Source organism: Echiichthys vipera (genome assembly GCF_963691815.1).
Source record: "Echiichthys vipera genome assembly, chromosome: 9".
In the NCBI taxonomy this organism is placed as follows: domain Eukaryota; kingdom Metazoa; phylum Chordata; class Actinopteri; order Perciformes; family Trachinidae; genus Echiichthys; species Echiichthys vipera.
The window spans coordinates 23,588,053-23,613,970 of record NC_139834.1 but is presented as its reverse complement, the minus strand read 5'-3'; the positions used below and the strand labels follow the sequence as shown (position 1 = coordinate 23,613,970).

General features: G+C 41.8%; 2 protein-coding genes across 2 annotated transcripts in view; both read left to right on the top strand.

Annotated features, from left to right (window-relative positions):
- The window catches only part of LOC310952148 (helicase ARIP4-like), a 30,844-nt gene extending 19,562 nt beyond the window's left edge, over nt 1-11,282 (top strand). Inside the window, exons 8-22 of the mRNA XM_083920653.1 lie at nt 277-473; nt 595-798; nt 912-1,050; nt 1,170-1,347; nt 1,625-1,843; nt 2,516-2,634; nt 2,842-2,966; nt 3,638-3,737; nt 3,836-4,041; nt 4,614-4,789; nt 5,795-5,991; nt 6,099-6,298; nt 6,472-6,561; nt 6,872-6,967; nt 7,155-11,282. Of these exons, the coding sequence (XP_083776779.1) occupies nt 277-473; nt 595-798; nt 912-1,050; nt 1,170-1,347; nt 1,625-1,843; nt 2,516-2,634; nt 2,842-2,966; nt 3,638-3,737; nt 3,836-4,041; nt 4,614-4,789; nt 5,795-5,991; nt 6,099-6,298; nt 6,472-6,561; nt 6,872-6,967; nt 7,155-8,230 (3,322 nt within the window). The 3' untranslated portion in view covers nt 8,231-11,282. The remainder of the gene's footprint in view (nt 1-276; nt 474-594; nt 799-911; nt 1,051-1,169; nt 1,348-1,624; nt 1,844-2,515; nt 2,635-2,841; nt 2,967-3,637; nt 3,738-3,835; nt 4,042-4,613; nt 4,790-5,794; nt 5,992-6,098; nt 6,299-6,471; nt 6,562-6,871; nt 6,968-7,154) is intronic.
- A 2,649-nt stretch (nt 11,283-13,931) lies between these two features.
- Nucleotides 13,932-23,757, top strand: tmem115 (transmembrane protein 115). Its single transcript, XM_083919947.1, has 4 exons — nt 13,932-14,226; nt 14,662-15,330; nt 16,868-17,232; nt 19,219-23,757. The coding sequence occupies exons 2-4, from the start codon at nt 14,839-14,841 to the stop codon at nt 19,517-19,519; spliced, it is 1,158 nt and encodes a 385-aa protein (XP_083776073.1). The 5' UTR covers nt 13,932-14,226; nt 14,662-14,838; the 3' UTR covers nt 19,520-23,757.
- The last annotated feature ends 2,161 nt before the right edge of the window (nt 23,758-25,918 follow it).

The following is a 25,918-nucleotide window of genomic DNA, read 5'->3' as shown; positions in this document are numbered from 1 at the left end:
GTTCAAAAATAACGTAATAGCGGTCAAAATGAATGAAGACAGAACTGGGGGGGACAGATCTGTTGCGACTCTGAACTGGCAGCAGAGGTAGTCACAGAGCCACGACAGCAATGAGCCATCGTCTGTGTGAAAGTGTTCAGAGCAGCTTAGTCATTAAAAACGTACAGAAATATATCGCGTGCAACAGTCCACCCTCTTTTCTCCAACTTTGTCTCTAAGTAAAATCCTCGTCTGAGTTTAACGAAACACGAGCAGTAACATGACTCAACTTTCCAGGAACACAACAACCAGGGCAAAGGTTGTAGAAGACTGGGCACGGGATGGAGGGGTGCTGCTGATGGGCTACGAGATGTACCGCCTCCTGTCGATGAAGAAGAGCTTTGTGGCCGGGAGGAAGAAGAAGAGCAAGAAAACACAGGGACCTGTCGTCATCGACCTGGACGAAGAGGACAGGCAACAGGAACTGCTAAAAGGTGGGGGAGATATAGGAGGAACAACGAGTAGTAGAAACTGGAGGGAAAATCTGGGTAAAAATGTCAAATATGCTACTGCACCAGTGTAATTGAAGATATTTCTCCTGTTCTTCTCCTCAAGGTATCGAGAGAGCCTTGGCTCGGCCCGGTCCAGACGTGGTGATCTGCGACGAAGGCCATCGCATCAAAAACTGCCACGCTAGCACATCACAGGCTCTGAAGAACATCCAAACCCGACGCCGCGTGGTCCTGACCGGCTATCCGCTCCAGAACAACCTCATCGAGTACTGGTGTATGGTCGACTTTGTCCGGCCCGACTTCCTAGGTACAAGACAGGAGCCATTTTTACTAATAGCTACCTGACATTAGCATGAAGATGTTGTTTAGTAAAGGTCACCGTTTTGTTTTCCGTTTTTTTACATCCTTTACCCATTTCAGGTACGCGGCAGGAGTTCAGTAACATGTTCGAGCGTCCCATTCTGAACGGGCAGTGTGTGGACAGCACGCCTCAGGACGTCCAGCTGATGAGGTACAGGAGCCACGTCCTGCACAGCCTGCTGGAGGGCTTTGTACAGAGGTGAGACAGCTGCCTTTTATAAACCCCAAATACAAAGGTTTTACTAACCTTTGGCTCTCTTAGACCTGACATTTTCCCAACTATTCTTCCTTTTTAACCATAACTTCTCTTTATTCCAGGCGAGGTCATGACGTCCTGAAGGACCAGCTGCCCTCTAAAGAAGAACATGTGATCCTGGTGCGTTTGTCTCCCCTACAGAGGGCGCTCTACACAGAGTTCATGAACCGCTTCAGAGAGGCAGGGAACAGCGGCTGGCTCAGCCTGAACCCACTGAAGGCTTTCTGCGTCTGCTGCAAGGTGAGGAGTGTGTGTTGAGCGCTACCTTGGTACAAGTGGACCTATTATTTATTGAACATATATGGTAGATTTATTCAAAAATGTGGATCTGTATTGGGTAGTGAGGGTCGTGTTTTAGTTCCTGCAGTCCTTGTAATACTGTGACGCAGGTTACCGTCTAAGTCAACATGTTTCTTCTGCACCAAGATAAGTTCCTGTGTGTTGATCATACTTGTCAAATCCAGTGATTGCTACCTTGAGAGTGTTTTCACACCGCTGATTGCCTGTTATTCTTCAGATTTGGAACCATCCAGACGTGCTGTACGAGGCCTTACAGAAGGAAAACCTGGCCAGTGACCAGGACTTGGACCTCGATGACCTCGCTTCCACAGGTCCCGCCCAATGCCCGACCGCGCCCAATCAAAAGTCCAAGCCCCTGGAGAACCCTAACCCCATTGGTGGACTGAGTCTCAACCAACTGCAGGAGAAAGCCAATCAGGTCATCACTTATGAATGGGTAGGTAGAAAGACTCAGGTGCAAAAAGGGTTTCGGAACTCATTTAATGTATATTTTCTTCTTTTAACATAAAGCTGCGCTATGCACCTATGAACACCACCAATGCTTTCAATTTGAACCTCAGTCAGGTTGTAATCAGAACATTATGTTCCCCCTTATTGAGATGCTGCTGTCGGTCCAGTGCTGCCACCCACAGTATCATGAAGAGAAAAAGAAATACACTAAGGAACTATCCATTAATCAGTCTGCAAAATGATAACACTCATCTATTCCTTAGATTTAGCACAAGGAGCCTGTTCTTGTTCTTAAGCCTTATTACACATGTTGGCTTGAGTTGTATTTGCCTCGCAGCAGTGTGTGATTAAACATTCTGCTTTGAAGCATTGCAAACTATTGGACTTCAGCGATATAGCTAAATAAATGGTGATACTAATCAAATATCACACTATGTTGCATTGAGTACTGTGAAGTAAAGCATTTAAATAAAGTTTGTCGCTGCGTTACCTCTCCTCGTTTCTAAGGTTTGCGAACCAAATGTAGCCCCACTTCTTTTAAGTAATGTTGAGTTGTTTAAATAACATCTGTTCAGCTTAACTGTTAATGTAACAGTGATGTACTGTTGTACATTTAAACTGTTGTACATTTAAACAGTCTCTGTCTTCACATGGCCAGGCAAAGGACATCATGTACGATTATCAAACCGGCATCCTGGAGAACTCCGCAAAAATGGTGCTGCTGTTCCATCTGATAGAGGAGAGCGTCAGGAAGGGAGACAAAATCCTCGTCTTCAGGTAAGATCGGAAAACACAAGAGCGCAGCACATACACATTTTATATAGCAACTTATTATAGCAGAACCTATTACAAAGTGGGAAGGGAACATCAAACGTGTCCTTTTCTCAGCTTTTATTTTCTGATTTGTTTAAACTCTGCTCTGCATTGCATTTACATGACATGTGATCCGATCCCTAATTTTTGCCCTTTGTCTGCCTCCTGCAGTCAGAGCTTGTCCACACTGACAGTGATTGAAGATTTTCTGGCTAAGAGACCAGTGCCTCCATCGCCCAACACGTCCAGCAGAGACAGACCCAACCAGAACTGGGTTCGCAACCTCAACTACTACAGTAAGTTAGCTGTAATTATGATGTTTTTCCTTGTCCGGTTCTTGGTTCAATAAATCCCTAAAAGTAGAAACCTGCTATTAATGAATGCACGACAAGGAGACTTGAACAGGAGACAGATTGAAAGGTTCGATTTAAGCACAGTGACATTCACAACAGGTGTAGTTAAGAGGAAGATAGTATGAATGTTCTGTACAGTTTATTTTCTTTCCGCCATGCTTTACTTATAGTGCATACTGTGACTCCTGTGGTTTGATTGTGCAGTGGTACTGCTCCTTTCATTGACTTACAATGAGTGCTGCCATCTGCTGCTGTTTCTTGATATCAGCCAGACTTTGGGTTATTGTTCTCCACAGGCACAGATAGGAATCCAAAGCTTTTGTAGAGTTGTGTATTTCAGAAATATTAAAAGAGTTGTCTTGTAAAATATTAGCCGTGTCCACAGTGTTACTTTGTCAACCGAGTAAATGTGAATTGAGTTTATCTACGTCCACGGTTATCTTATTTTGCACAAATGTTAGCTGTATATACAACTCGTTTCACACGTTAGTGGTTTTATTTTACCATTAGATTACACACAATAGCAGGAGGAGAAGCAAATCCACAGAGATATAGTTGTTGTCTAGTTAATCAGGACTGTTCTAACTCTCCATTGGTTGTGTGATGTCTTGAAGGACTGGATGGAAGTACAACGGCGTCAGAGAGAGAGAGACTGATAAACCAGTTCAACGATCCGTCCAACACCTCAGCATGGGTCTTCCTTCTGTCAACCAGGTAAAATGCACAATAAAAGGAGGAAAAGTAATAGAAGGAAAATGGACGTGAAAGGTCAGGACATATCACAAACATTACCTGATTTCTGACCCCCTCAGGGCTGGTTGTCTGGGTGTAAACCTGATTGGGGCAAACCGTGTGGTGGTGTTCGATGCCTCCTGGAATCCGTGCCACGACGCCCAGGCCGTGTGCCGCATCTACCGCTACGGTCAGAGGAAGCCATGTCATATCTACCGGCTGGTGTGTGATTTCACGCTGGAGAGGAAGATCTATGACCGCCAGATCTCCAAACAGGGCATGTCAGGTGAGTCGAAGATGCACTGATGAGTTTATGTTTGAATATCTCTTCAGGAGAGAATGAATCAAATGTGCAGCCGTTTTTGGTTTCATTCTAAAGATAGACTGGTAAAGGTACCCCCATGCTTTACAGATGGGTAAACAATTAAAGGCATTATCCAATTTCAACCATTTATTTTTGGAACATAAAATGATAATCACTTTACACAAACCAACACAGGAATAAAGGAAGGAGGGGACTGGATAAAGAAAAAGGAACAACCACATATGAAACGGATCATAATGGAAAATATATAAAAACACAATAAGCTCAGTCCATGTAAATTTCTTCTTGACTACAAATATTGTGTACGCTTTCTTCTTCTTTTTTCTCATGAATATACAGTATAGTAAATATCACGCCTTCATCTGTCAAACATCTGACAGATATCAGTCTGAAAGAGGAAAGTGAAAATCCCAGTGAAATCGTCTGCGTTAACACCCGGCAGACATAACAGACATTATTATTTACAATTTACTCTTTTTGCCTCCCTCCCTCTTTCTCTCTTTTCTGTCCTCCGTTCTCCTTCCCTCCATTAGACCGGGTGGTGGACGACCTGAACCCTGTGCTGACCTTCACCAGGAGGGAAGTGGAGTCTCTTCTTCACTTTGTGGAGGAGGAGCCGGACCCCTCCCAGGTCCAGCTGCAGCCTGGGGACAGCATGGAGAGCGTCCTGAGGAAGGCTCTGCATCTCTATCCTCGCCAGATTACTAAGGTAGATGAATGGAGGAGACGTTGTCCTGATAGGCCTCCTACAGGTGTTCAAAAGTCTGATTGTTTTCGCATTGTTAATTGTGGTTTTGAGAGGCTTAAAATGTACTAAGAAGTGGTGTCATTTCTAAGTTGGCTGTCCAAGAAATGATTGACAGTCCTCTACAAGTTCAAGAATTCACTGGCTGTTGTGGAACTTCACGTTATTTATCCATCCAAATCTATTTGTGCAATAAAACTGAGGTCGAAACTGAGGCAGGAATGTGGAGTTACACTTTGCTTCATATTTAAATTCATATTTATAAATAGCTCATGAGGTTCTGCAGTTTGAGAGGTGTTGAGTCGCCTCATAACTCATAACTGCTGGATTCTCAGTGGATGTTTTCCACATTCCACGTAATTTGTCATTGCAAAACCTGAGCTCACAAGGTTGGAAGGTATTGCAGCTACTGCAACATCTCACTTGTATTCACTTAGATGTTCGTATTCAGAATTATTCAAAATTAATTTAACAAGTGAAAGCTTCCACATTGAAGCACAAATAGGCAATAGTGCTCCTCGACTTCAAAAAAAAAAGTCACACCTGTCGCACATAGCTCATAAAGGTCACTCTCACCTGCTCAAAAAATAATTGGCCTCCCCACCTCTAATCTACCAGCCCTGGTTGATGCTGCCATCCCCCGCAAAGCTCAGACCATAGTACATGACCCCTCCAACCCCCTTTTCCCCTGTTTCACTCTCCTCCCCTCTGGTATCAGGTACATACAAATCAGCCACAAAAAAGTCTGTTTAAAAAAAAAAAAGGTTTATTCCATCTGCCATCACCGCCCTGAACGATCTGGTGGGAAGGTAGCTGCTGTATGTTTCTCTGTTTTGTAGAAATTTAAATTTGTCTATTGTTTCTGTGTTACTTGTTAAATGTTAAATGAGACTGACTGTGAAACCAAATTTTGCCCTGTGACAATAAAGTATGATTCTGATTCTCACCCTTTTTCATTCTCCCTTCCAGCAACCATTCCCCCACGAGTCCCTGCTGATAGACCGCAGGGAGCTGAGGCTGAGCAAGGCTGAGAAAAAAGCGGCGAAGAAAGGTTACGAAGAGGAGAAGAGGGCGTCTGTGCCATACACCCGCCCTTCCTATGCTCACTACTACCCTGCCAGTGACCAGAGCCTCACTAACATCCCCGCTTTCAGTCAGAGAAACTGGTCAGTGACTGAAGCTTTTAAAAAGCTTTCATTAGGAATTTATTAGAAACCTCCAAACCGTTTTTTTGTCAAGTCATAAACTAATAAAACATCAACTCCTTGCTCAGGCGTCCACCTCCTCGCGCTGAAGAGAAACCAGTGGCCAGTGTCCGGCCGGTACAGTCAACTCCAGTACCCATGACCCCCCGACAGGCGTCTGCAGAATCTGACCCAGGCAACAACTCATCAGGATCCAATCTCGGAGGTTTTCCTGTCAACTGCCTGCAGAAAGCCGGGGTGTTTGTGCAGAGGATCGTCACCACTACGGGTAGGCAAACTGTACACGTGGTTTGGATATTTTAGTTTTTTTTATCCTGTTCTCCCTCTCTTCACTAGTTTAATTTCATCTTTATTGTATTAATGCTTTTTTCTCAAGAATCATTCACTTATTACCGGAAGAATTATTGACGTTTCTATCGACTCTTTCTTGGCCTCTTGCAGACATTGTGATTCCAGGCACCAACAGCTCAACAGATGTCCAGGCCAGGATCAATGCTGGAGAGAGCATTCATATCATCAGGGGCACCAAAGGTACAAAAACTCTTTGGGAAACTCTTGAAAACATTTGCATGTTGGCCACTTTGATCAATCAATTGTTGAAGTATTTGCTTGTCGGACCTTTGCAAATGTGAGAATTTTTAGCTTTTTTCCCCCATCTTACATGATACTTCACCAAATATATTTGAGTTTTGGACTGTTCAGACAAAACAATGACTCAACTAATGGAGAAAATTGTCAGCCGATAATGATGAATGAAACTAGCCCTATATGTAATCACAATGCTACAAAAGCGTCTTTACGAACCACTAATCATCATCTTTTTTCACCTTTGTCTGTTTAGGGACTTACATTAGGTCTTCTGATGGGCGGATTTTTGCTATCAGAGCAGCTAATAAGGCCAAGACTGCAGAGGAGAGTACTACAGCACCACCCAAAGGTAGGATGATCTATTACCCAAACTGACTTCCACTTAAAGCATACAGGAGCCTTGGTTAGACAAGCAGAGATGTAAAAAGATAAGGCTCAAAATATTATTGACGACCCATCCAAGCCCATGTAAAGGCTTAATTTATTTTCTCAAAGCTAATATCTAAACTGTCTTTATCTGTGTTTCTACTTCTCAGACTCCCAGTCCCTGCCAGAGGAATTGTCAACCAATGGCAGTAACGGTTGCCTGTCACCTGACAGGAAACAGCAGGTACCTTCTAAGACCGCACCCCGCCCTCTTTCACCTGACAGCCCAGAGATCATCAGCGAGTTGCAGCGCTACACCGGCGGCACAGGAGCTGACACCACTGCGGGCTCCGGAGCTCAACCAGAGAGGGCAGCAGAGAGCAGCAAGAACAACCCGCCTTCCACCAAACTCGTTCAGACCAATGGCAGCACCAGGAGCAGCTTTTCCACTGGGAATATGAGCCACCGTGTAATCCAGCCCAACATGGACGCCACTGCCGCCCAAGACCTGAGAACAGGCTCCAAGCGCAAAGCTTCCACCCCGTCCCTGGATGAGCGGCCCAGTAAGCAGCACCCTGCAGGAAAACACTCCTCAGCCCCTCTGGCCACACAAGGCTTCCCCTTCACCGGGGGCTATGGCCTCCCTCCCCTGGGCCACAACCCCGCCATGTTGGGTGGGTCACTAGCGCACCCGCTATTCATGGGGGCAGGTTCGCCTTACTTCCAGCCCACCCACAATAAACTGGGGGACCCCAGTTACATGTACCCAGATCTGTTTGGCTTTGGCGGGGCCAGCGCAGTCCCCACCTCCTCTTGCTCGACGACAACCACTGCTACCGCCGTCTCATCTTCCTCATCATCTTCTGCATCAATCAAAGCTGCCGGTTCAGTTCCAGGAGCCCTGCCGCCGTTCATGCTGAGCACCAGCATGGTGGGCATGGGTGGGATGCTCCCACCAGGCTTCCCTCTCTCTTACAGTCAGTCTCTGGCTAGCCTCTACACAGGGTCGATGCTTCCTGGCGGGCTGCCAGGTCCAGCAGCAACTCCTGGTCCCGCCGGAGCCAGCTTCCTCTCCCAGTACCCTCCCACTGCTGCCTCCAGTTCCTCCTCATCTTCTCCTTCCTCCTTCTCCTCTTCAGCACAATCCGAGGGCCGCCGGGGCCCAGTGCTAATGAATGACACAAATGTCAGCAGCGGCATTAGCTCGGATGATGACGATGATGTAATCGAGGTGAGGGGACAGTGACAGACAAATTATGTGGTTGTTTGAGCAAGCTTGATTCAATTTAAAAATCATCAAAACAGGATGACATCCTGTGTGTCGGGAGGATGGCTTCAGAGGTCCTGTGCCAGAGGCCGTGAGGGAAATTAACAAAAAAATGAAAGACAATTGACGCGACGACAACTGAGCCTGAGTTTCCTCTGTTCATCTATGTTGCCTTGGAGAATGGAGATTGAACACAGACTGGACAGAGAGCTTGAAATGTTAATGCTGACTCAGGAGATGAAATCTGAGGATGAAAAAAGCTCTTGAAGGAAGAAGAAAATGAAAATCGGACAACCTTGGGCTCCCAAGTTCTTGTCCATTACTGGCATCAAAATACTAATCACTGGTCTTAGAACTGCTGAGTGTGGGCCTGCAGTGACCACAAATGACCGATAGTTGTAGTGTTGACTTTAGAGATTCTAGTTCTGCAGCTTTGCTAAATGTGGAGACTCTTTTGCTTTTTTTCAGCTAATTGAAAAGATAGTGTAGGGCAGAGTCGCTTTAAAAAAAAACAGGTTTGATAATTAAGTTTGCTGGTAGTAAGATTTGTTAAATATCAGTAATTGAAATGATAGTGTTTGTCAGTTGTTGAATATTGCTACTGAATATTTCTTCAAAAGGTAATAAGATCAAACAGAACTTTGAAAAAGCATTTTTGATTGAACTTAATGATTCACTGCCAGGACAGGGGTATTGTACATTTTTGTTCTTGACGGAAAATAAAGAAAGACGCGGGATCCTCTTTAATTATGGGAGAAGCGGTTGAGGCTTGTTGAGGATGAGGTAAAGGCAATTACAGAAACCTTAATACTCTAATGAGAGAATGTATGCTTAATCAAATGCCTTTTAACCAGGCCTTTTTTGGCAAGACTCCTTCTATTTAAGCATCAGACATGGGAAGATCTGATTTTTTTCCTTTTTTTTGTCCATTTTACTTTTACTTTGAAGAAAAATCATTGCCTAAAAACAGCCAGGTGAAAATGAGAAAAAAAAAACTGTGTTCTTGTGAGGTGTCCTCCTCGTAGCGGAGAAGCAACCAACACAAATTGCCTTTTTGCCTCCATCTTTCTGAATGTTAACTGTGAGAGAGGAGAGGTAAGGAGAGACAGGCGCTCACTGCGGCTCTCTGAATCTCACCCACAGTCTTACTGTAGCCTAGAGAAAAGCGATGCAAAACACTCACTCAAGCCTATATATGTATTTGTACAACCCCAGAGGAACTAATCTCGCGAAAACCCCAAGTCTTGGTTACGCTTGTGTCGTTACTGTGTTCGTATCCGTGTGTTGTGTTCTTAAGGGTTACAAAAAGGAATAGTATAAACAAAAACACACAAAAAAATAGAAACTTGCGCTACTCTGTTTGGTAACTCGTTCTGATGACGACAGATTTCACCTCTGCTGTTTTTTAGTTCCCTCTCTCGTCTCCTTTTGTGAACAGAGGTTATTGTGAAACCAAACTTATTTTTTGTTGTTGTCGGAGACTCGGTGTAGCTTTGCCAAAAAAAAAAAGAAAAGAAAAAGAAGAAAACGAGAAATGCAAAAGCACATCGGAGACCTCCATCGAAGAGGATTGTGTCTTAAGAGACCAAATAATGTCGTCAACATTGTAGAGCGGAATTAAACTCCATCACGGCAACGCGCTCTCTCTACAGCATCCTCACAGCCACAGTCGAGACGTACATATCCATCGCTCTGTATGACCTTGCAGGTAACACTGTACACTGCACTGTAAAAGAGACACAATTCTGTATACGTCCGTTGACCGTTTGACCGCAGGGAAAGCTTCATCAAGCGACCATGTTCCCTTAAGATTGACCATAAACCGTCGTTCTGCTGTTCCAATCGATCCCCTCTGATCACACAAACCGATCGACTACGATCTGCAGTGTCCTTTATGTGGAAAATCTTCTCCTCCAAAATGGCTGCAGCCGGAGCTTTAAACCCCACCAGCTCTTTTGTTGAAAACGAAACACTCGACGTCGTCAAGTAAAGACTGAGCATTTCCTGTTCTTTCTCTTCCATTTATTTGTTCTTCACGCTGAAATTGTTAGTTTACTTGTGTCTCGTTTTTTTTTGTTCTCTTCTTTTTACAATGTTTGAATTTACCAAATGTATTTATTTATGACGGTGCATATTTATTCATTTTTATTTTTGTACAATGTTTTTTTTTCTTCTCGGTTTCCCTTTTGTTGCTTTTCTTTATTGTTTGCGAGATTTTTTTTATGGTCTTATTACTATTGTTGTTACTGCGGATGGAAAACGCTTTAGTCTCTTGTGATTTTTATTTTATTTTTAGGTTTTTTAGAGAAACGACGATCTGCGAGTCTGAACCCGGCACTTGTGAACTTGCATGTGGACCAACCAGTTAGTGCGTAATGTGCACATGAAGGGCCAGGGTTGCGTCTTACGAAGGATCGATCCTATTTGCCATGACTCTGATCAGTTCTTGATTATAAGAAACCTCAAAAAGGACATCAGGGATACACCAAAATTAACTGTGATACTGATAAAAACCTTGTAGTCATCTATAGGAGCGCAAATTCCCTCATCAGAATATCCTGCCTGTTCACAAGTTGGTTCACAATTGGGATACGAATCTTTCAAAGTATTCGATAACATGAGCCGTTTGTGTGCGTGTAAATGAAACTCATTCACAAGCAATGGGTCAGAAACTGGGGCAGTCAAACCACTCATCATCTGAAGAGAAAGAAAATACTGCTATCGAGTGCTTTTCTTTCCTTTTTTTAAATTTTGTGGTTCACTACTATATCATTAGGAGTGTCCATCTGTGTTGTCCCTGTGATGGCAAATGAGCGAGTTTCCTCAATGTTGAACTGTTTGGTTGTCAGCTCTGTGTTTGTCACGCCGACTGACTGCTCTTTTATTTCACAGCTTTCTACTTGAATTTACATATTTATTTATACAAATCGATTCAGTCGGATGAGCCGGGCTGACTGTCTAATTCCATTTTAGCCGAGGAGAAGATTTAAGCTGCTGTCTTTTGAGGATTGGCTCTAGTTAAAGCCTGTTGTCCAGTTCATCGATGAATAATGTGTATGACCGTGGATTACTTTTAGATCCTTCTTTTTTTTGCTTTTTGAAGTTTGTAAATAAAAAGAAACATGTTCTAAATAATACTTTTCCTAATTTCTTTACATCATTAGTAGTAATAGATGTAACGCCTTTGCCCTCTCCCTCACAATCAAACACACACAGGCAACCAAGCACATGTAAGGTGACAAGAATTATGCTGATTCCAAGTAAAGGAAGCACTTTTACAGTTTAACAGTCACGTTACAGGACTATAATGTGCTTTCTACCACAACCCTATGAAATATTAACAATGACATATCAATTTCAACACTGTAATCTACATTAGGCTATACTATATTTGACTTGAAGTAACAAAACTTTGCATGCCTATATTTTCTGTTGTCTAGACTAAGACTCAGCCACAGGACTGAGCAAAATCCATTCAAGAGAGAAAGCCCTTAAACACTTACAGTAAACAGCAACTGTACCGCCTGCCTAATGTAGAGTGTATTGACCATTTTAGCACTTGATGGTGTGTTTTTCTCTGTCATTTGAATGACTAATCAAACATAATAAAAAATATCAGAATCTGGAGTCATCAGCTCCACACAGTTTATTCTGTTTGTTGATTTTTAAGACCACACTGTAGATAACATCAACAATACCCATAACATTTCCACGCCTTGAAAAAGAGATTAGGGCACTAGATGAACCAAAACGATGCAGGCCAATTAACTCGATAACGATAGCTACTCCTACAATATGGTAGAGAAAAGTCAAATATGTGGCACTTTTTAAAGAAAAGCTGGTCATCTTTAAGCCATCTGAGTGAAATAACTTACTAAATGAATCACCAACATTTCAGAAGGAACTTTCTCCTGGTCTTCTGTCATTTATTTTCACTCCCATAGTCAATATGTTCATTGTCATTGCTTTTGGCAGTATATTTGATTATCCTGTTCTCGTTATGTAGTGGTAAGATCAATGGGGTGTGAAATCTGGGTTTGGTTTGTTCTGACCCACTTTCCATGACCTGCTTCATTAAATGGTCATTCACATAGTGGAGTTAATGTGCATACACGCATTATGTTAATTTATAAATTCGGAGTCATCACATTTAAATCCTTAAAATCGATTCTGCATAAAACCAACAAATTTGTCTCCTGACTATTGTGTAAATTCCCAAATTCACCACCCTTTCTTGTGTAGGTTACTTTAGTTTTTGGTTGTTTGGTGTAGCCATTAAATCTAGGATTTTTAAACGAAAATGTGCTTCCAACAGTAATTTATACACCAGAGTGCTTAACGGTGAAGCACAATGAAAAGCATCACATCTCTTGGATTGTGTTCTTTTTCTATTGAGTGATGCCTGTGATCTTTAGGTTTCTGTAAACTCTGAGTGAAGTTTGCTGTTCAGTCCGTGTCCTTGTTCCATGTTTCCTTGTTACACCCGTCCTTGTTTGTACGTAGTCTGTCTCTTGTTTTAATGTGACGTGAGTTCTAATTGTTCTGAATAAAACGAATGCATCTGTGTGATTTCTGTCTTTTTCATTTCATTGTGATCGAATGAGTACGAAGCGTAAAAGTAAAAGCTTGTTTACATATTAACTGTGCAAAAAAGTAAACAATAAACAATACACAATACACTTTACTTTAAAGTAAACAATACACTAAATACATACACTAAATATTAATAGTACCCAAACTAAACTAATGGAAATGTCTGAGCCAATATTCCCATAGAAATTATACAGTATTATCAGGAGAGAGAGAGAGAGAGAGAGATAGACCTTCTATTACCACCAGTGTAGCCAATATGAATTCACTAACCACCATGTTACTAGAATGACAACAGTAACAGTGGTTCACATTGGTCAAAGAAGTAGACTCTATTTTCAGTTTTTACTCTATTTTGTCTCATTGTACCTTTAATTATCTACGTATGTTATATGTTATATATAATTGCCTCACTGTGACTAGTCTGACATGGGTTGTTGGTAGGAATAGTAGGATTCATGTTGGGTTTTTTTCCTTTTCACTTTAATGCAGACGCCCTGACGCAATATGTAACTGTGGTACTATTTTTTGCCTGTCTGCAAAAGTTATATACAGAAATTGGGTAGAAGCAGATGTAGACTCTGTTGTGGTGTAACTTCAGGGAAATCCTGAATTTAGTTTGAATGTTAAAGTACTGACATATTAAAGGTTAATTTTGAATTATGAAAGTTAAAGTAGCTTATACTACTCATTATGCAGAATGGCTCCTTTCATAATGCATTTCCAAATAAATAGTAGCCTTTTAATGTTGAAGCAGTTAACTAAACAATGCTAAACAAAGCATTTAGCTGCAAACTAATTAGTGACTTAGCTAGGCTATAGCCTATCTATCAAATAAATGGAGGCTAATAAATGTACAATATTTCCCTCGGAAGTCACCCAGAAAAGTGAAATACTCAGGTGGAGTATGGAAAATGAAAATTGTAGCCTATTAAACCCAGCTACACTCATTTTAGGTTATCTACGTGGAAGACTGAGGGCAGGCAATTTGTTGAGAACTCGGTTTCCCAGAATGCTCTGCTGTTGAAACGTTACGTGACTTGACGTTATTTTCTCTGATTGTTGATGACGAAGACAGGCAGCGCAGGTCAGTAGCTGAGTGGTGTTACTGGGAGGAGGAGGAGTGCCTGGCAACATAAAATATCTTTTCTCCGGCGACCTGCTCTCAAAAAAAGGAAGAACAACACAATAAACGAATGGACTACGGTAGTATGAGACACTTGTAAACTACCGGGCGAACTGACGCAGGTTCAGGGACGTCTCTAACATTGTTGTGAAGGCCTGTTGCTAGCTACAGGGAATCCTCGGGCTAGTCCGGGAGACACCGGGCCGAGGAAGCGCAGAGGACCAGGAAAGGAGCTCCGTGGGCTGGGTTCATCGAGCAGGTTTTTACTGACGCTGGCTGCCCTGTTTCATAATCAAACGAAGACGTAACTTTTCCCGCAGCTTCGTGGCGGATATAAATCAGCGCAATCCCAGACATTTCCAGTTTGACAGCTAGCTCACATTAGCTCATCTATGTTTACAAGCTAACTCAGCCTCTACCCTCGCAAGAAGTTGGTGCATTTGTTTCAGTAAGGATTTGCATATTTGGTTGCTACTGTAGCTGCAGGTGATTTGTAACCTTGTTCTACTTGTACTGTTCACGCCGACTGAAGGTCGCCAGCCAGCCAGGCAGCTGGATCAAAAGGTCTCCTAGTTAATGTTATCGCATCCTCTAGCTTATCTACAAACTGCTGCCCAAAGTTGTTGTTTTTATAACCTTATTTGAATAGAAGGAATAGACTCAATTCACTGAGTTGATTACTTTCTTTAACCAGTTGAAAGGCAGTATCCCGGATGAAGGCTCACAGAGAAGTGTGGATTTTGATGCTGTTAAGATTTACAGGTGTCACCTGTTCTTCTTGGCATTATTAATCTCACACTGGTATCCAACCTCTGCTGCACCAGAAGCGACTGATCTGTTTCAAGAAGGATCCTCTTCAAAACAGACCACAATGAATCGTTACCTGCCGGTGGCACGACAGCACTTCCTGGCTGCCCTTGCCAGCACCAGTGTGGTGGTAAAAAGTATAAGTGCTGTGGTGGTTCTCCTCTATCTGTTGTCCTGGGCAGTCGACACTCCATACGCACTAGGGGTGACTCCAGGCTACCTCTTTCCGCCCAACTTCTGGGTGTGGACACTAGTGACCCATGGGGTGGTGGAGCAGCACGTCTGGGGTGTGGCGGCCAATGTGGGGACAGTCATGGCCTGTGGGCGCCTGCTGGAGCCTCTGTGGGGAGCTCTGGAGCTCCTGATCTTTTTCGCAGTGGTTAATGTCTCTGCAGGCCTCCTGGCAGGCCTTTCCTACCTCCTCACCTATGTTGCCACCTTTGACCTGGACTACCTGTTTGCTGTTCGTGCCTACGGAGCAGCTGGGTTCCTGGGAGGTGTCCTGGTAGCGCTGAAGCAGACCATGGGGGATACTACAGTGCTCAGAGTGCCACAGGTGAGGCTAACAAATACCATGAGTAAAACTGATTTCTGCTTTACATGGTTATTATTATTATTATTGGCCAGGGATATGCTGTTCTGTTGAGAGTGTGAATAATACCAGACCAGTGAAGAGTGAGAAAGTAAATGTAACCCAACAAGAATGTAAACAGCATTGGAAACCTAATCGCCAGTCCTTGAGATGTGTACATAAACCAGCCTGTGTCAGATTTTAGCCATCATTCATTCATCAACGCCTCTAGCCATATTCACGAAAGGGAATAAAATGTGCTTTGCTTTGTTTTTTTTAGTTCAAATTAACATATAAACAATGGATACACATAGCGTAAGGACAATAAGAAGTAAAGGCAAAGGCAACACACTACACGTAATTACATAAATTAGGAAACCATTGGTGTCTCTGTCAGTAGAAACACTGGATATTTACTGTATTCTTTTAGCTATTGAGGAAGAATAGTGAGTTTAAAGGTTAGCTTTTTAAAAAGAATCTGAGGTTAATAAAGTGAGATAGAGGGAAATGGGCACCAGCATACCCTCATGTTTTTGATTGGATAAATTCTGGTTTATTTTTGCTTTAAAATCCACATGTGGTGAAGCCCATGATGCTTGTGTTTTTTTATTTTGATGTTCCAGGGTGTTGCCTTCAGTCACCTATGAGATTACAGTTTGTGGTTTTCCCTGAGAGCACCCAGTTAGGCCCTATGTGTTTTCAGCTCCTTACTAACACTTTAAAAACAGGATATACCATTTGCTTAATAACACTAAAGACCACAGCCCTAATAAAGATAACTTTAAAAAAAATAAACAACAGAAAGTCAAAATGTATGTCCGCAGCAGGTCTTTCATGTAGAAAAGCTTCTGTTTTTTGTGTGTACTTTGTCTTTTTAGTGGGAGGACTTCCCAGATTTTTTTAAATTCTGATATTATACTGCTTATTCTTGTTAAATCAAAGTAGCACATCATCCTTCCTTTCTTTTATGGCAGTGGGGTATTGCAGCTTTAATTGTTTTGTGAGCACACACGTCCAATTATCATGCTGTTGTATTAAAGCCGTATAAGCCAGTGGTTTTTAGGCTGTTGAGTGTTCACTTGGTTTGTGTTTTACTGCATTAGACATCGATTCTCTCTCCAAATTTAGACTAAAGTGTGATCAGTTCATTTACTTTTTAGAAATCTGTTGCTCTTCTGCAGAGCAGCCTACACCGAGGGTTCAGAAAATGGTTTAGGTTTTTGCTGAAGCACATATTAGCTACACCTTCCTAATGTGTCTCTTCAACTACCAGATCATTCTGCTTTCGCCACCACAGCTGAGCAGGTTAGAATAAACGCTTGTACACTTTGACTATGACTCCCATCTGACACCCTGCCATGTAACCAGCTATTGTTTGGTGTTCTAATTTCTCAATTTAGCTGACTTGAGTTAATTGTGGGAACTGGCCGCCATGGTGGTCTTTAGACAAGTGGTAACTGTCCCTTTGCTTTATTATTTTTGTTCACAGGGACTAAAAATCTGTCTCCCCCTCCCATCTTAGGTGAGACTCAAAGCAGCACCAGCTTTGGTCCTCCTCCTCCTGGCCTTACTGCGCCTGTCAGGGATGCTCGAAAGCTCTGCCCCCCTGGCTGCATACAGCTATGGCGCCCTGTCCGGCTGGGTTTATCTGCGCTTCTACCAGAGACATAGCCGGGGCCGCGGGGATATGTCGGACCACTTTGCCTTTGCCAGTTTCTTCCCTGAGGCGCTGCAGCCAGCTGTGGGGCTGCTGGCCGGACTGGTCCACGCCGCTCTGGTGAAGATAAAGGTGTGCCGGAAGATGGTGAAGAGATACGACGTGGGGGCGCCCTCCTCCATCACCATCAGCCTGCCAGGGACGGACCCACAGGATGCAGAGAGGAGGAGGTGAGTCAAAGCAAGAAAAGAGTTCAACATTTACTTCTGCGTGCTTCTAAATGCAACGGTTGGTCTGATATATTGGTTTGTCGAGGCGCCTCTGTGGCCCATTGTATCTGGCAAAAATTGATTTAACATTCCCATTTAGGGTCATTGGATGGTTCATTGCTCACTGTGGAAACAATATATTCTAGTGCTAATAAATACATGAGATTGGTCACACTGCATTTAAATGGTATTTTATAAAGGTGTTTCATTGAAACAATAGTCCAGTAGTTTCACTTTGCCCTAATGGCCAAAATGCTGTTTTAGAAGCTTTTAATACTGAACTTACCATGTCAACAAATAATTGTTTAGTTTAATTATTGTCGATATAAACCCATAGAATGTCCCGAATGCATGCAACCGTGAGTGAAATAAGTTAAATAAACACACACACCCACAAATAAAGTTAAATAAATACTCCAGCCAGAGATTAGAAACTGAAACGGTGAACAGTGTTTTTATTTACTCTGGGAAGGTCTGCTGAGCCTCCGTGCCTCTCATTCATATTCCTCAAACAGTTCATACGCTTCCATGTCTTCGCTCTACAGCACACATTTCTACGCACATTCACTACCACTCTCAATCTGTTATGGTTTTAGTTTTCTCTTGTTCCATTGTCTAGCTAGCAGACACACTTCCAAGCTGTCACACAGATAGAGTTGCAGATAGATGTCTTTGTTCTCTCGCTCTCTATCTATCTCACACACACACACACGGACCTGTGCTCCTGTGTGACATCAAGTATTACTACATTTTCCATAAACTGGTTGAACTTCATTATGTTTCACTCTCCATCACTACTTATGTGCTGGGTAGAGTTTCCTTCCTCCAGTATGACACACAGTTAGCACGGCCTCTGTAAAGGCTTGATTTGGATTAGCTGTTTTTTTTTTACAGAGGCCTGCTCTCTGCTGATCGGGAAGTTAACATTATGGTGGTGATTTAAAAAGTAATTAATACTCCTCAGGATATGTGGGGAGTGTTTTTCTATTCCGAAAATTACATATTTCATTTGATAAAGAGGCCATTCTTCTTGTGATTGCCAGTATTAAAGGACAGTATCAGTATCATCAAAAAGTGTGTTATTTCCCTGTTGTTGTTTTTCCTACCAACTAACTCGTGGGGTACATTTTATTGTCCATTCACACATTTATCAGTTACTTTACTAGTAGATTAGACAATCACAGTCCATGTAAACCAGGACTATTCAATTCAATTTTATTTATGGTGCCAAATCATAACAAAAGTTATCTCAGGACACTTTACAGAGCAGGTAAAGACCACACTCTATGACTTATTTATGATTTACATAGACCCAACAATTCCCCTGTAGAGTACGGTGGCAACGAAAACCTTCCCTATAACAGGTAGGAACATCTGAAAGACCCAGCTCTGTGGAGGACGGCCATCTGTCTTGACCGGTTGGGGAGGAAGAAAAGGAGAGAGAAAGAGAGAAAAGACACACAGATGGACAGAGAGAGACAAAGACAGACACACTTCCAGAGACATTCAGCTATATTGTTTAAGGTGCCACATTTCAGGGGACTGGACCTTTTTTACTGAGCTATTATCCTCATTATGTATGTACACTTGACACAACACACCCACACATTTTCAATCATTAGGGATGGTACCATCATTTTCAATATTACTATTCATATCAATACGCCACATCAGTTTGGTTTCCTTATCGATACTCTTATCGGTTCTTTTTCATTACTAAATATTTGGAGCTTTGAAAAAAGAATTTCAGCACACAATAGAATTTCATATTATTTAAGTTGAACTTCATGTTGTTTCTATCAACAACGGTAATATATACAACAGGCCGCCAGTTGAACAGGCCTGATTTAAACAGTGTCATTGTCAGCATGGTACAGTTCTGATGCCAGAGGTATAACCTTGGTCTGCCATGAATGAAGAACATCTCTCTTTGCCTCTTCCTTCCAGACAACTGGCCCTAAAGGCTTTGAACGAGCGCCTGAAGCGCGTGGAGGACACGTCTGCCTGGCCCAGCATGGATGACGAGGAAGACGAGGACGAGGACGAGGTCAGAACAGACACACATCCGCTCCTCCAGGATGGGCGTGACCCCTCCTCAACCATGGCAAGACCGGCAGGGGGGCCTGTTGGCGGCTCTCTTTCCTCCACCTCCTCATCCTCGATGTCACAGAGTGGGCCATCCATAGGCGGAGCGCAACACCCAGAGTCGAGCATTATCAGCTTCGAGGACGCACCTACTAGATCGTAACAAATAGAACACACGTGTAAAGATTTGCACGCTATGTTCGGTGTCACTGGCACGTATACTAGTGAATTCAGCGTCCCTGACTAGTATACGAATATGTTCAGTGAAATTGAGTAGGTATACACTCGATATCACACCCGCCAACACACACAACATGTTTGAGCCGTTCATATTAACGACTGTGTGCTTACAAACACACTGTCAATGTCATCATGAAGCCAAAAGGTGTGGTAACTGTACAGTGCTTTCAGTTCAGACGTTTTGGTTGTAAATGCTCAGTTTAGTTGGGCAAAATAGACACTTCTTCTTTTCCTTCCTGCATACAACCCGAAGTCAACAAGAAATTCTGTCTCGTCCGAACTTGATCCCAGCACTCGGTCCACTGCTTCATGTGTCTCTTTCTCTTGCTTTCTAAATAAATTACAACCTGGGTGTACAATATTCTTTTTATACATCTTTTTCGGAGCAGTTCTACCATAGTACCATAGTTCTCTGATTGCCTGCTATGAGAAGGCTGTCGGTGACCGAGACTCACAGGGACTTCTTGATTCTTGATGAAAGGCCGACTCTATGCGCACCGATTTGATATGCGCTGAAGAAATGGCTGAAAGTGACACTAGCTTTTGATTAACTGGTTCTAGATATGTAGTCGGGTATCTAACTGGGGGAAAATGAAAAGCACGTCACAGCAGAGGTGCTGGAACAGAGGGAAGAAGCTGCTGCCGGTTTGTCCTGCCGATAAACTATGATACAAAACTTCAAGATTTGAAGAATCGCCAGGTGAAAATAATTTTCCCGACCAGGTTCATTTGCCGCCTGGTGTCTCCCTGGAACAACGGGCAGAAAAATGGACCGTGTACCCATTTTTTAATCCCCCACCCTCCCCATTTGTCGTTCAATGGAGAACAATTCTGTTTTGTTTTTTTCTTCTGGGTCTGTTCATGACAAAACAACATTTAAAAAAAACACACCTTTGGTTTCTAACAAGAGACGTTAATGGTGTTACATGCACAGATCTGTTGATGATGGTTATGATTCTTGTTTTTACAAGTTATGAGTTGATTATATTTTCAATGTCAAGCCTTCTCCTGGAGATCTGAAATGATATAAGAATCAGCAATAGCAATTCAATTATCCGGGTGCATGTGGCACAGAGAAGTGCTCACTGTCAGTCATGGTTGAGTTGGCCGTGTGGCAGCGTTACAAATGCAGAGAAAAGATTAGAGAATAGCTGTGATGGTTACGCACAGGCTGGCTGGTATTTTTAAAGTTGCAGATTCAGATTTTGTATCTGCTGTGTCATCCCCTGCTCTGATTTGTTGTATCTCAGGCTCATGAGGGTAAATGACTCCACAGACAGAGGATGCCTGCATTGATCCGTAATCCGCCTGCCCGGGGTTTCCCACTCACAATACCAAGCCGGGCCAGTGGTGAATCATTTTCATGGATGTCACAGTCTCTTATTTTATTGATCAAATCATTAAATTCCCAATTTCCCACCTGTCCTTGTTGATTAAAGTCAGGTGCAGCCAGTAAATTATTTCTGACGCTGCATTCAGACTGATGACAAATTGATACATTTTTTGTGAACTTGTGATCACGATGTTCAAACTGTTTTCCCCTTTCACTTCTGCTGCACATATTTAGTACATAACGTGATGCTCACTTCCTCCCTCGCCCCTTTGAGGTCTCTTCAGTCTGTGAAAGTCTTCCTAGGACAACAGGCCCAGTAGAGAAGTTGCAGGTTTGTTTTTACAAACCATCTAGGAAACCAAAAAAAAGACGCTGATTGATGAACACCTGTGTTTGGTTTTGATTTTGCTCATTACCTTAGCAGGTTCCTTCAGAAGCATTGCAAATGAAGATTATGAAATCTGGAAGCTACACAAAATCTTTGAATTAAATGCAGAAATGTGTTGTTACATTTTTAAGTCAAATATAAATGTTTGTTTTTCATATTTAATAATCTGATATTTGTTTTGTGAAGAATAATCTTGCAGCTGCCTTACTTACGGATTACTAATTTCATGGGTCACTGACTAATTTGGCATACATTCAATTAAAAGAAATCAAACAAAAGACAACAGCAGGTTATTTATGTCATGTATCGCCCTCCATGATTAACAAGTAGGAGAAATCTATTCTTGTAGTAGTGGCCTGTGGTTTTCAATGTGATTTTGGGATTGGATATTCTCCAAATATGAGCACCCAGCAAAGTATGTTTACAGTTAATCAGTAACTTCATTTGGTACCCCAGGAATGCTTTGTTAACATGGTATTGATATGTGTGGGAAATAGTGGAATTTGTCAGATAGAAAGAAAGACAAAAATGAATTATGTAGGTCTGATTCTCGATTGGCCTGCAGTTTTCTCTGAGATGTTCTGTGGAAACCTGCAGCCCACAGACTCATCCTCAGTATCTGGACGTAAACTTGGCTGACAGATTTGAGAGTGTAGTTTAAAAGGAAGGACATCACAGGATTTGCTGTTTGACAAATGGTGCCGTGCCTTGATGTGTAAAGCTGTGGAATAAGCGATAATGTCACCACTTTAGGAACATATGCTCCTGGGAAAACATTGACCTATCTGATAAATTGAAAAAAAAAAAAAAGGACACTTACTGGTATTTGTTTGTCTTGTCCTTAGATTTCCAACCCATGATTACGCATTAATCTGACAGTCTGTTTCAGATGAATGTAACAAATTACGGCAAATTCAGATTAAATATGTAGTGTTTGGACTCTTAAATCCAAGCAGTCGCTTTTTTCACCCGATGGAACGGTGTTATGTATGGGAAATGGAAGCCATATTAGAGTGATGAAATTCTGTGTGTTCTCTCCTGTGTTTCTGCTTGTTCCTTCTGCTCCTTTCACTGGGCTCTTATTTTGGCAAAAGGCTGTTTACGTTGGATGAGTGGGGTCCTGCTTTAGTAAATATGAATGAACTGTGGTAAACTGTGTGGACAGGAGTGTGTCTCTTTCAGACTGGAGCTGAGTCAAATCGAGCTACAGAGTGCAGAAGGTTGTGCTGCGGTCAAATACCTGAAATCTCAAACTGCATTCTACCTTCAAAAGCACTCACAGTAGCAATGGAGTAAAAAGTGTCAAAACCACGTATGGTGACGGCGCAATCGCAGTTTTGTGGTGTCATTCTTCTTTAATTTAAGCTTAACTCCGAGCACAACTCAGCTTGCATCGCACAGTAAAAATCAGCAATGCAGCAAAACACATTCACACACGGGCGCCTGAAGATAAGGAATGTTGTAGTTGGCAGCCTGAGGTTTCAGATCGAGCCTGGCCACAAACCTCCACTCTCCATCCCTGTTCACTTTTGGGTTGTTGTTTTTTTTTCATGAATTTGCATTTGTTCCTGCTGTAAACATCCTCAAAGACTGACGTGACCGTCTGTGTGAATAATGCCAATTCAGTTGCGTTGACAAACTAGAAAAGTTTAGGCGGGGATAATAAGCAGTGTCACTGTCATTGTCAGAGGCCAAACCCTTAAAGTCAATGAACAGTCACCTTGCTGCGACCACAGTGTGGTGACACACACGGCTCATAAGCTTTTTATCTTGTACATGGGTAGCTTGTTATTATTAATGACACACTGTAGGCTGGTAGAATAATTTTCCACTTCCGCGGGTGCTTTTATTTGTTTTACCCAAACAATTAGATGTTCCCTTGTTGGCTTCCTGTCAATGGATGTTCAGTCTCTCTAACTAAACTTTATATAATTGGATTTTAATGTGACCAAGGGGGTAAAGTGTCATCATTTGTAGGTACAAACAATTTACTACAGTAACAATTATTGAAGTGCTTCAGCAAGTCAATAATTTAGTAACGTGACTACACCAGCGTGACATAAAATACGTTTGATTTTGAGTTGTAAGGTGTGTTCACATATACTAGTAGCTTAACAACAGATCTTAAAATCGAAATGTTTGGTGAATTAGAGACTTTGGGGCAACGCCTGTCTCCAGGACTGATGGATGAAAGCTGTCAAATGAATGACGGATCGAAACTGACACTGCTCTGTTTTCGTGGCAATGTTTTCCTTCTTTTTTTAAAAAAATGTTTTCACTACTTTCATTTTCCTTTTCTGTCCCTACTTTTGCACCAACAGATATTGTTCACATTAATGACAGTCTGTCTTTCTCTGCACTGTGGCTTTGTTGCACAGACTTTTCTGTTTTGGTTTTCAGATATATTTCTTTATCTGTATATGAAATAAAAGACGATTGTATGAAATTAAAACGTGTCTAAGTCTTTTTTTGCGTTACTGTTTTCATATTTGCAGCCCTGCCGTGGATGTACATTTTACTCTAAAGGTGGGCTGTAGTGGTGGGGTGGCTCAGTACTTTGACATTATACGTCCCACCAAAACCATAAACCCTACTGAAATATGTAGGATTCATCTGAGTGTTCTAGCAGATCCTGCATTTTCATAAACTTAGCATACTGATATGTAATTTGAAAGATGCACCTTTTGGTTCATTTTCCTGGTATTTACAGTGGGGATTACTGGGTATCACATGAGTAGTGGGTCTCCACATAGAGAATCCCCTTTTAACCATACACTTTAAACTTTCTGACATACAGAATTTTGTACTGCTACAATATTATGGTATAACAAAATAATTATGACTGGAAAGAGCACTGGAACATATTATTCAAGTCAAAGGTCCCCTTTATGATAATTAAAAATATAATAATCTACAGTATATTGAGTACTACTCTGACTCTGGTCGCACACGGTTACAGTGACCACGCCAACATTTGATTACACTGACCACCAACCTATTCCTCTCTAATGCACTAATACTGTCAAAAGTGGTGAACATTTTCAAATTAAACCTAAATGGACAATAATGGCAGGACTGTTGGTTTCTAGTTATTTTTAATAAGATATTAGTGGCCTAATTCAGAACAATATCCAAATACCTTATTTGTTTGTTTGTTTGTTTAGGATCCTCAATAGCTCCTGCATTGCATCAGCTCTTCCTGAGGTCCTTACAACTGTATTTACAATAGGACAATGCAATAATAAATCATCAATCAATAATAATAAAAAAATCATGCCATACACCATAAACACTACAAATTAGGACATCTAAAGACAAAGAATAAACACACACAATAGCATAATTTCACAACACACTACATAGGATAATGTGACAAATGACAAAATCTCACTTTGAGGTGATTTTGATCTCACCTACTATTTCCAAGGTCAAGAATGAGTTTTCGATCATAATGTTTGTACCGACATGAACAAGAAGTCCTTAAAGTGCTCTGAAGAATGGAAATATGAACGTCTGCTTAATGACAACTGGGCAAAGTCAAGGACATGTTATATGATGGAAATACCAGGTCAGCCTCAACTACTCGGAGCATCAGCAGTAAGGACTTACTTAAGTGTCCTTTTACATCTGGATTCTGCTTCTATTCTTGTTATTCTCTTAGTGACATGATTTCCCTCCTTTTCTCTGAATCTCTTTAGTTGCCTCATCTGTCCGCCAGGTGGAGCAGTAAGAACATAATACTACAAGTGACCGATGACTCTGCTCACAGGCAATTACAATGACAAAGTTACAGCTTCAGTGTTAACAAAGCTGTAATGGGCTCTGATGAGGGGGATAACACCGTTGACTCACAGCTGTGTCTCCGTGGGGACACACATAACCCCAGCATGTTGTACTGAGCCAGTAGGCCTATAGTGCCCAGTAAATGTTAGTTATGATGAGTCTAGCCAGAAGCTAAATGAAGTGTGTATCATGGGACCTAGTCTCCTGAAAAACATTAGTGGTACTTTGGCTAAAAATACATGCACTACAGCAGTGGTTCTCAAACGTTGTGCTCTCTCAAGAACCACCACTGAGACCAACTAAAATACAGCAGCGTAGGCCGACACTATTCAGCTACGGACATGAAGGTTTATTCCTAATCAGAAGATTATTTATTGTTGACTGTAGGGCTGCCCCATACTGTAGGAAGGGGTGGCATCAATACTGACCAAACTAATCATTTTTTACCTCTGATACTATCCTGCTTTCACAGTTTTTTAGGTTTTTTAGTTGTTTTTTTTATAAAATGTTATTTAGATATTCTATTTATAAATAAAGTGTCAAACACTAACATATAACACAACACACAAGAGCTTAACAATGAATAGAAGAAATAAGTACAGCAAGGATCTCATATAAAATAAAACAATTAATCAATAAAAAAATAAACATTGTAATGTCAAAAATGTCCTTAAATGCCAGTGTATGGGGTACATCAAATATATTTTCATAGTTCGTTATATTTCGTTTTGTTGTTGACTACGGCTAGGGATTTATAAAGTGAATTGAATTGAATAAAAAAAATTAGAAAAGGTTGGTTTGGAGGCTGAAGATTTTTG

Bases quoted from the DNA above. Each gene is read 5' to 3' on its own strand.
- tmem115 (XM_083919947.1), top strand. From the start codon at position 14,839: ATGAATCGTTACCTGCCGGTGGCACGACAGCACTTCCTGGCTGCCCTT. The intron at 15,331-16,867 runs GTGAGGCTAACA...CTCCCATCTTAG, and splicing joins CAGTGCTCAGAGTGCCACAG to GTGAGACTCAAAGCAGCACC. The intron at 17,233-19,218 runs GTGAGTCAAAGC...TCTTCCTTCCAG, and splicing joins CAGGATGCAGAGAGGAGGAG to ACAACTGGCCCTAAAGGCTT.